The sequence below is a fragment of the Vanellus vanellus genome (genome assembly GCF_965231255.1).
Source record: "Vanellus vanellus genome assembly, chromosome: 22".
In the NCBI taxonomy this organism is placed as follows: domain Eukaryota; kingdom Metazoa; phylum Chordata; class Aves; order Charadriiformes; family Charadriidae; genus Vanellus; species Vanellus vanellus.
Genome location: NC_138927.1, coordinates 2,095,538 through 2,106,497, shown reverse-complemented (window position 1 = coordinate 2,106,497; position 10,960 = coordinate 2,095,538). Strand labels below are relative to the sequence as shown.

Below are 10,960 nucleotides of genomic sequence, written 5' to 3'. Positions count from 1 at the left end.
GAATGAGGGGAGCTGAGTCACTCCTGGTGCCTCTGGAAGCGAGTGGGACTGGCGTCTGCCTGTGTGCGTAGCAGGAGGAGAACTTGGAGCTGCTGGAGGCAGTCTGCCTCTCCTCCCTGCGCTTGGACTTTTCCAGTGCTGCTCACCCCAGTTTCATGTGGCTGAGTCCCCCTTTTGGGCCAGTTCCCTTCCCAAACCCAGACATAAAGTGCTTGTGACCTTGATTCCTGGCTCAGCCTGCTGCTGGGCGTGCACCGTCAGCTGATGCTTTGGCAGAGAGTGCCTGCCTGTACTGGTGGTGGAAAGATCGCTCTTGCTGGGATGGAGCGTGTACGGATCCTGGATGACTGAGCTACTGTGGGAGCAAACTAATATTCCCCCTGGAAAAGCACATTTCTAACCATAACAAACTCTTATTTCCACAGCTCCGAGAACTGGCTGAGATGGGATCACTGGTAGTTTAACCCCATCGCTGCCTAGGCTGAATTTAACCCCCGTGCTCTTCCCCACAGCCTGGCTGAGACCTGCGTGGCTCAACACTACAGGTGAGCACGTGCCAGAAAAGCCTTTTTGCAAGTAAACTGATCACAGAGTTGTAACAACATGGCCTTTATTATTTTTCCAGGTGGGTTTTCCCATTATTAATAAAAAAAACCAAACAACCCCAAACCGCGAATCCACCACCCAAGCCCCAAGCAGCCCCACGAGGCGATGGGGACGGGGGCAGCAGGCAGCCCCGGTGGGCGCAGCGGGCTCCGAGACCACGGCAAGCCGTGCCCGGCGTGGGGCGAGGATGGAGGCGATGCGGGGGGTGAATGCGGCACCAGGTGATGGGTGGGGAGAGCTGGGGACGGCGTTTATGTCGCCTTCTCGTAGGTGCGGGTGGAGACGACGTTGCCCATGGTGAGAGTCTGGTGGCAGAAGAGACGGTGGGGAGGTCAGTGGTGCTGAGCTGGTGCAGCTCCCAGCTCACCCTGTTCCGGGCTGAACACCTCCCCCCCCCATTTTAAAACCATTTCTATTTTCTTACCAGAACTAATTTCCCATCCTTCAGCTCCCGGACCAGCGATGTCTCCTTCCCCTCCCATTTCTGCACGTGGACGAGTTTGCCTCCATCCAGCGTGACCACGGACTGCAAGGAGAGACCAAGAGCCGCTGTTACCCTCCTCCCTGGGGTTTCTCCGCTCTGGGGGGCTTTGTCCCTTGGAGGGGACAATGCTGGCTGTCCTTTGTGCTCGCCCTGGAGCCCCACGGTGCTTGAGGTCAGGCAGTGGGTGCCACCCTTGGGATGCCCATCTGGCAGCATCCCACCTGGCTTTATCAGCCCAGTTCACAGGCTGGATCCCACTCTGGTCACTGGCTGGGTCGTGGCCTTGGCTGCCCCTCAGTGACCCCACCGTGGCCACCGTCACGGTGACCTTGCCCTCTCTGACCCAGGGCCAGCACAGGGAGCCCTGCCCAAGGCTGCATCCCACTCCAGGGCCACCAGGACTTGATCCTGGCTGCTCCCAAGTACAGCTTGGCTCCGGAACTGGAGGGGATCAAAGAGGTGGGGCAGGTATCGGTGCTTTAAACCAGAGGGCCCGGTAAGGGTTTTTGGAGGGGCTGATCCGACAAACATGCCTCTGCTCACCAGGGCTGCTGTTTGCACAGCTGCTGCTGTTGACTCAGCCCCAAAAGCCCGGCCGGTGCCAAGGTTAGTGTGACAGCGGGCTGGGACAGGCAGCGGCACCCACTGCCTGCCCCCATCCTGCCCTGCGCCCCCCACCCAGCTCCTCGAGAGCTGGGTGCTGCCCCTCGGGTGCCTCTGCAGCTTGCGTCTCCCCACGGCTTGGGGGTCCCATGGGTTGGGACCTCCCATGGCTGGGGGGGTCCCCATCAGTTTGGTGCTCCTCACAGCTTGGGTGCCTCCATAGTTTCAATCTCCCCACAATTTGGGTGCCCTCATAGCTCAGGTGGCTCCACAGCCCAGGTCTCCGCAGTGCTTGGGTGTCCCCCATGGTTCAGGGTCTTTCCCCCCCAGAGATCAGGTCTTCCCACAGCGGGGATATCCCCACTGCTCTGGTGCCCCAGGAGCTCGGGTGCCCCACATCCACAGTCTCCGCGCACCTTGGGTCTCTCCACAACTTGTCTCCCTGCGCTGCTTGGGTGCCCCACAACCCTGGACCCCACACCTCCTGGGTGCCCCACGACTCGGCATACCCCATAGCATGGCAGATCCTCCTTTGCCACATGGCTCAGACAGCCACCCCGGCCCTGCTGCCCTGTTGTGTGCCCTCTGGCCACCATCCGAGGGCCACCTGAAGGGCACGTCCCTGGGCTGCAGGCAGGAGCTGGTGGCGGGTCACACGTCCCCTTTGAACATAGTTTCCACCAGCTCCGGCGGATCCGAGCGGCGGCAGCACTGCAGGCAGGGACGCGCTGCCCTGCGTCTGCCCGGCACTGCCGCCTTGCTCGCACTTCGCCCCATTTCAGCCCATGCTCGCTTTTGCATCCAGCCCTCGCGCTCGCTGCTTCAGGGCTGGGAAGGGGTTTTTTTGATCCAAGGATCCTCGAGGTTCCCCCCCCTGCCCCAGGCCAGGCGGGGGGCTGCCAGCTGCTCCATGCGTGGTGTATTTAATGGTGCACGGCAGCTGGGAAACTGGGAAACAGCAGGGGCTGGATCAGTCCTGCAAAGGAATGCGTCTGTAGAATGGGAGAAGCCATGAGAGAAGCTCTGACTCCTCTCAAAGCCTTTTTTCCTTGCTCTTATGAGTAGGAACAGCCCAACCGTGGAGGTATTGGCCCCCCCCAGGGACCCCCCTGAGGAGGCATCAGCCCCTGGGGAGGCATCGGCCAGGCAGGATTGCCCAGCCGCTCCCTCCCTGCAGAGCTGCCTGCTTTGGAGGGCAGGCGAAGAGGGGGCTCAAAAAGTGGGTCTCGTGTCCCTCTCCCTGCCCACAGCGGGGATAACGCTCGCTGCCACCCCACCACGTTCCTCTCGCCTCTTCTTGAGCAAGTCCCTGGGCGGGCAGTTGGTGTTTGCAAGTCTGCTTCTTGCACAACCTTCCCAGCAGCTCCGGTGGGGCCCCGTGCTGGTCCCCGGGGGGAAATCCCAGCTGCGAAATGGGGGCGAGGGGAGGGGGGGATGGCTGGGTGAGACCAGGCTTGAGCACCAGCCCCAGCGGGCAAAGCGGCTTTACCCTTCCAGAGGCAAAAGGGATGGAGCCTCAGAGCCGAGAGCTGAAGGTGGGATCCAATAGACCCCACAAACCCTTTATGGGGGGTCCGATGCGGGAATGGGGGGGGGGGGGGGGGGGCAGGCGCTGGGGGCTCACCTTGACGTGCCTGTCGTCCGCCGTGGTCTCATCGAACTCCTCGCCCAGCTTGAAGCTGATCTCCGTGTTCTTGAAGGTGCTTTGGGTCTTCACGGTGATCTTGTCACCCGCCACCTCGATGATGGTGGTGGGTTTGGTGAGACCGGCCATCTGCCGCGTGGCGAAGCCCACGCCTGTGGGGCAGAAGGGTTTTGGGGGGCTGAGGGTGCGTGGAGGGGCAGGATGTGGCCGTCAGCCCCCAGTCCCTGCAGGCTTCACCCTGGGGCTCTTCTTCCCCATGGTGTTGGGGGGTGACCCTCAAAACCGCTCTCCACCCATGGTCCTGGGGTATCCCGTCTGTGCCCACCGCGCTGTGGGGGGTCCGGGGCGGGAGCAGGGACGGGGAGCCTGGGAGCGCTGCCGTTGCTCGGGGACGGATCCTGCACCAGCACCCACCAGCTCCAGGGCTGGGTGGGGTGGGGGGACACCGGTGTCACCCCCCCCTCTGACTGCTCTTGGGTGGGGGACCCACCCTGCGCAGGAGCTGCAGGGGGGTGGGTGATGGGGGGCTTGGGGGAGGGGGGATGGAGGCTGGAGGGGTCCCCGGCAGCTCCCTACCCACTCTCCCGGCGGGGGCATCCCCTCCCCCCACCAAGGGATGACCCCGGGGGGGCAGGTGATGGATGACACCCCCTCAACCCAGCCCAAACCCCCGGGGAAAAAGCCCCAGAGCCCCCCCCCGAAACCACCCCACCCAGGCAGCAGCGATCCCCCCACTGCCTGCAGCCCCCCCAGCTCCATGGTGGGCAGGGGGGGCTCTGCCAGGCAAATGGGGGGGTAGGAAAAAAAAAAAAGGGGGTGATGTCCTGACTCCATCCCTCCTCCCCCGCAGCCCCCCCCCCCCCCCCCCCCCACTCACCCAATGCCTTCATGTACTCATCGAAATTGGCCGTATCCACCAGCTTCCAGGTGCCCACGAAGGCGTCGACCATGGTGGGGGGGTGCGGGAGGGGGGGGATACACACACACAGCGACACACGTGTATGGGGGGGTCCGGCGAGCTGTGAGCGTGGCACCGCACCGCCCAGCTCGCAGCTGCCTGCCGGCCTCGCAGCCGCCTTAAATAATGTCCTCATCACATGATTGGAAAGAGCACAACCGCGCTCCAGAAATACTTCTCGGCAGCGCTGCCAGCGGCCACCTCAGCCCCGGCCACCCTGTCACCCGTCATCGGCCACCAACCTCTGCCCAGCCCCCCTGGTCGCGGAGGGTCAAGTTGGGTCGGGTCAAAGATGGGGAGAGCAGAGTGGGTCAATTGTGTCATGAGTTGTGTATGGTCTCTGCACCGGCGGTGCTGGGGTGGCCAAAGGGTGCAGGATATGGGGAAACTGAGGCAGGGCAGAGCTGGGCACAGCGGGCGTGTGCCCACCCCATGGCAGCCCCAAGGAGGGGGGGGGGACAAAAGGTGCTGCCCGTGGTCTGTGGGTGGTGGGGCACTATCAGGACCGGGGGACACCAGCAATGGCAGTGTCCTTCAGGGGAACGTGTCCTGGGGACAGGGAAACTGAGCTGGGGAAACTGAGGCACAGGGAGCAGCAAGTACCGGGGGGGGGGGGTGGGGTGTCAGGCATCCAGGGGAGTGTGGGGACATGTGTGACCCTGTCCTGGCCCTGTGTGTGTGTGGGGGGACACACGTGTGACCCTGTCCCTGCCCTGTGGCTGTGGGGACACACAAGCATCCCCCCAGTGATGCTCTGTGTGTGTGACACTGGGGACAAGGACAGCCGCGGAGCCATGTGACCCACAGCATGTGCCCCCCCAAACATCCTCCCTCGCTTCGGGCTCCGGTGGCAGTGGGGTCAGGGCCAGCGTGTCCCCCGGTCCCTTCCCAGCACACCGGGGGTCACTTGTGGCCATGGGATTCGGTGTCCCCTGCCCCCTGGCTCCCTGGGGACGTGCCTCCGCCTGCCCCCATCCCTGGGCAGCGGAGGGTCCCAGCCGGGGGGATCGGGTGTCCCCCAACCCTGTGGTCACAGTGTCCAACCCCCCCATCTTGGGGACGTCTGGGTCAAAATGACCGGGTCCGAGAGGGACACGGGGACACTTTCTCCCTCTCCCTGGCCCCAAGGTGTCATCGCAGATGCCCAAAAATAGCCGAGAGCTCGTGTTCAGCCTCCTCCTGCGGCACTGCCTCCGAGCGGGACCCCCTCGCCTCGTGTCCCCAAGAGGGGGGGACAAGCACCAGACCCCATGGGATGGGGGTCCCCCCGCCCCGGCTGGGACACCCCGCAGGACACGGCTCCCCAGGGAGAGACGGATGATTTATTCCCTGAACAAGTCCCCGGGGAGTCAGAGCCCCCGCTCCCACCCACCAGCATGGCCCTGGAGGGGACAAAGAGGGCAGGGGCTGTCCCCAGTCCCCCCCCCCACCTTCCTGGGTGTTGGTGTCCCAAATCTGCACGGCCCTGGTCCCCACGTGCGCTCCCAGGCTCCCCCCAAGATGGTGCGACCGTGACATGTGGACGTTCCCACGTATGACTGCCCGTGCACGTGGACACCCATCCACATGTACACCCACGCACAGGGACACACCCCCCCCCCCGGTGACGCTCGTCTCGAGGGGGACGCACGCCCGTTGTCACCCATGCTGGCAGACACCCGCCATGCACACGGGTACCCGTGCACGTGAACACGCATGCACACGGCTGCCCGTGCACTTGGACACCCACCCACAGGAGCATCCACACGCATGGACACCCACGCGGGCGCACAGCCACCCACAGCAACACCCCCTCCCAGACACCCCCGCACATGGACACCCACCCACAGGAGCAGCTCCCGTGCATGAGGACGCCCATGTTTACAGAGCCCCACCGCGCACATGGGTGCCCACGCGCACCAGCACCCACGCACACAGACACCTACGCGCATGAAAACGTATGCACGCAGCTGCCCATACACGTGGACACCCACCCACATGGACACCCACACGCAGGGGCACTCACGCATTAAGACACCCACCAACCCACCGGAACACCCATGGACACAGACAGCCATGCTCACAGAAACCCACCACACGCGTGGCTGCCCACGCACACGGACACCCACGCACACGGACACCCACGCACATGGACGCCCACCCACAGGAGCACCCATGCACAGAGCCACCCATGCTGATGGAGACTCAACACACACATGGATGCCCATGCACAGGAGCACCCGTGCACATGGACACACATGTACATGAACACCCACGCACACGGACACCCACACACACGGCTGCCCACACACACGGCTGCCCACACACACGGACACTCATGCACACGGACATCCACGCACACAGCTGCCCACGCACATGGACACCCACACAAACAGACACTCACGCACACAGCTGCCCATACACACGGACACCCGTGTGCACGGACACCCACGCACACAGACACGCACACGGACATACATGCACACGGCTGCCCACGCACATGGACACCCACGCACACGGGCACACATGCACACAGCTGCCCACGCACACGGACACCCACGCACATGGACACCCACGCACACGGACACCCACCCACAGGAGCACCCATGCACAGAGCCACCCATGCTGATGGAGACTCAACACGCACATGGATGCCCATGCACAGGAGCACCCGTGCACATGGACACACATGTACATGAACACCCATGTGCACGGCTGCCTGCACACACAGACACCCGCACGCACGGATGCCCATACACGTGGACACCCAGGCACATGGACACCCACGCACACAGACACCCACGCACACGGCTGCCCACCCACAGGAGCACCCACGGACAGAGCCACCCATGCTGATGGAGACTCAGCACGCACATGGATGCCCACACACATGGCTGCCCATACACATGGACACCTGCACACATGGACACCCCCACACACGGACACCCACACACACAGACACTCATGCACATGGACACCCACGCACATGGCTGCCCCCACACATGGACACTCACGCACATGGACACCCACACACACGGACACACATGCACACAGCTGCCCATGCACACGGACACCCACACACACAGACACGCACACACACGACTGCCCACGCACACAGACACCCACACACATGGACACCCACATGCACAGACACCCATGTACACAGCTGCCCACGCACATGGACACCCACACGCACGGACACCCACGCACACGGACACCCACCCAGAGGAGCACCCATGGACAGAGCCGCCCATGCTGATGGAGACTCAACACGCACATGCGCAGGAGCACCCGTGCACACGGACACACATGAACACCCACAGACACACGTGTACACGGGCTCCCACACGCAGGGACACTCACCCACAGGAACACCCACCCAACAGGATCACCCACACACATGGCCGACCCCACACGGTGACACCCATGTGCACGACACCCGCACACACGGACGCGCAAAGGCGCCCCCACGTGTGGGTGCTCCATGCACAGAGGCAGCCATGCACACAGACACCCGTGCCCGTGGGTGCCCGTGCACACGCACACGCGTGGCTGCCCACGCACATGGATGCTCATGCACACACGACACTACGTCTCGACCAGGACTGGTCTTCACACCATGGGCTGAGTGGCCGGTCTCCTTGCCCAAGAGCTTGGGGGTGGCCAGGGCCACCCTGGGGTGCTGGTGATGGGTGCTGCTGGACACGGCCCCGTGTGCTCTCCTGGACCCGGTCACCACCCTGGTGGTGGCCAGAGTGGCCCCCGGGCTTTGGGATTTATTTGCTGGTCCCACAGCGACAGCTATAGGTGACCATCCATGATGGAACCGGGTCCAGCACCAACGTCCAACCACTCCGCCCAGCAGCAAACCCCGAGCTGGCAAACTGGCCCTCAGCCTGGGCAGGATTTTGGGTACCCCACATCCCTCCCAGCCCCTCGCCTTCCCCGGCCCCTCTGTGCCCGGCCAGGAGGGTCCCCGTCCCACCAGGCGGGAGCGGAGGATTTTGGGGAGCATGGCCAGCTCCTGGAAAAAATCCCCCACTCCGTTTCGTGCGCATCCCCGAAGCGCGGCAGGACCCGGTTGGCCCCGTGCGCTGCTGCTTCCCCCTCCCTGGGTTCCCTCCGGGGATACGGGGGGTGGGGGTGTGTGTGGGGTGTGTGGGGGGTGCAGCCCTGGGGACCCATGGGTGACCCCAGCACGAAGGGTTTGGGGGATGCGCGGGGCTGGGGATGCCCAAAGAGGCGTCTCCCCGTTCACCCCCTCCGAAATCACCGTCATCCCCCCCCCGCCCCCCGCCAGAGGCAGAGGTGCCATCCTCCCGCGGGGACCCGGGGCCAGTGGGACACACACACACACACACACACACACAAACACAAGGAGCAGAGATCCCCACACCCACGGGGCAGGGACCACCCTGGGGTGCTCCAGTCCATGGTGGGACCCCCCAGCAAGGGCTGCTGGTGTGTGGGGGGGGCATTGCTTAGGGGCTGTGGGGGTTGTGTAGTGCTTCCACCCCCCCCCCCCCCCCCCCCCCCCCCCCCGGCTTCTTCTTGGGAAAGGCTCCTGGATGCGGCGGGAAGGAAGGCCACGAGACGGAGTGGTACCCAAAACATCACAGTGAACATCACACTCAGCCAGAAACACCCGCGGGTGGCTCCTGCGACGAGGAGAAAGTCCCCCCCCCCTCCCCGCCCTCCCTTTCCCACCCCCCCCGGCGAAGCCCCTGCGCTCAGCTCTGCCAAATACCCCAGAAGAAAAATATTCCTTCCCCCCCCAACCCCAATCCTGGGGAGGGGGGGGGAGGCAAAAAATTCCTCACCCCCCCCTACCCCACCCCCCCCTCCCGGGTCCTCGCCCAGGGCGCGGGTGGGAATCGCCCCTTCGTCACGGCAGGTCCCCGCCACGCGATGTCCCCCCCCATGGCGGTGGGGGGACGACGCCCCATGGTCTCGCCGCCGTAGCACCGAGGAAAACCCAGCGGACTGCGGCCGGGCCAGGAAAGCCGGGCTGATGCTCCGCAGCCTCCTCTTGCCTCCGCTGGTCAGCAATGTCCCCCCCCAGCCTGGGAACGGGGTTAGGACGTGTCCTTCAGCTCGGGGCTGGGGGGCTGCGGAGGGGGGACCTCCGCCGAAGGCGACTGCATCTCTTGGGAGCTGCCTGCCAGGAGAGACGAGGGTATGAGCCACCTTCGTTCCTGCCAGCTCCACCGGTGTCTTCCGTCTTGTCCGTCACCTACCTGCGCTCAGGGACATCTCGGCCAGCTTGAGGGGTAGGTCGGAGGGGCTGACACCGGCCGGCGAGCCCAGGATGTCGGGCAGGGCATTGCGCCGGCCCGTTCTCCCGGAGGATGCGAAGTCCAGCACGGGTTCCACCTCGGTCATGCTAACCCTGGCGAGACACGGTCCCCTCCTTGTCAGCCCCGCTGAGCACGGAGGGCAATGGAGCCCCGGCTCTTGGTCCAGGCAGGATGCTGTGGTCCAGGGCAGGCAGCATCCATCCCCTCCCCACGGATTCCCCGGGGAGTGGGGCTGACCCCTCTACGAGCCCCTCTGCCCACCCTGAAGGCAGGATCTCCAGGAGCGAAGGCAGGGGACACCCCCGTCCCCAGGGCTGGCACCTCCGGGGGCTGCGATCTTCGCTGCTCACAGCATCATGGAAGAAGAGGGGGGGGTCCGCAGGGGTCCCACCAGCACCCTCCCGCACGCCGAGCAGCCTTACCGGGCACCCTCCAGCCTGGCCTGGCGCTGCGTCTCCCCCGTGCCCAGCGTCCCGCTCCGCTCCCCGACCTGGCGGTTCCCACTCCCGATGTCTCCCAGCCAGCGAGGGACCTTGTGGGTGACGGATGCTCCGGGCTGGGTCCCCTCCGGCTCCGACCTGGGGTGGGGGTGGGGGGGCAGAGCAGAGGGTGAGCGATGGCTCCTGGGGCTGGTGCCAGCGGGGCGGGAAGGAGGGAGCAAGCCCGGGAGTGGGAGAGGCTGTGTCCCCATGGCAGGGGCACCCATAGCACCCAGCGCCATGGGTGGTGGCACCATGCCAGGCTGTGAAGGGCAGGTACCCCTCGTCCACGGTGGGCAGGCAGGGGGAGATGGCAGCCAGGGGGGGATGGGGAGCGGGGACAGGGACACGGAGGTGGGGGAGCAAGGGAGGCTCAGAGGACACGGCGGAACCGGCTGTAGGACGAGGGCACATTGTCCCCAACCTGGGGACCCCACCACGTCCCTTGGAGAGCAGCTCTGGCTGAGCCGGGGCAGGCAGTGGGGACACTGGGGGTGTCCTGGCTGGGTGGAGGGGGGGTTCTCCCGAGAAGCCCCCGGCACCGCGCAGATCCCGCCGGTGTGGAGCCGGCCCCGGTGCACGCCGCTGATGGGGAGTTTGCTCAGCGCTGATAACTATTTCGGACTTTTGCAAAAGGGTTTTGCAGCCACAGGTGGGGGGGATGGCACAGGGGTGGCATTGCACCTTGCAGGGACGGGGGTGGCCTTCACCCTCCCCAAACCCACTCCCACCCACTCATGGGACACAGGGACATCCCCCCCCCCCAGGCCATCACCCAAGCAGCCCAGTCCCTTCCAGGCCGGAAGCTGGTGGCAATGCTGGGACTGGTGTCCCCAAGGTGGTGGCGGTGGGAGCTTGTCCTGCTGCGGGGGGGCATGAACTCACCAGCGTCCTCCTGGGAATAGGTCT

General features: G+C 64.9%; 2 protein-coding genes across 2 annotated transcripts; both read right to left on the bottom strand.

Moving 5' to 3' along the window:
* Positions 1-593: 593 nt before the first annotated feature.
* On the bottom strand, positions 594-4,404 carry FABP3 (fatty acid binding protein 3). Its single transcript, XM_082494207.1, has 4 exons — positions 4,216-4,404; positions 3,318-3,490; positions 1,031-1,132; positions 594-911 (listed from the first exon to the last, which is right to left on the bottom strand). Exons 1-4 carry the CDS (start codon positions 4,286-4,288, stop codon positions 858-860), a joined length of 402 nt encoding a protein of 133 aa, XP_082350333.1. The 5' UTR covers positions 4,289-4,404; the 3' UTR covers positions 594-857.
* A 4,946-nt stretch (positions 4,405-9,350) lies between these two features.
* On the bottom strand, positions 9,351-9,657 carry LOC309680546 (cAMP-dependent protein kinase inhibitor beta-like; the record flags this gene model as incomplete). Its single annotated transcript, XM_082494191.1, has 2 exons — positions 9,351-9,433; positions 9,513-9,657. The coding sequence occupies 2 exons, from the start codon at positions 9,655-9,657 to the stop codon at positions 9,351-9,353; spliced, it is 228 nt and encodes a 75-aa protein (XP_082350317.1).
* Positions 9,658-10,960: the final 1,303 nt, after the last annotated feature.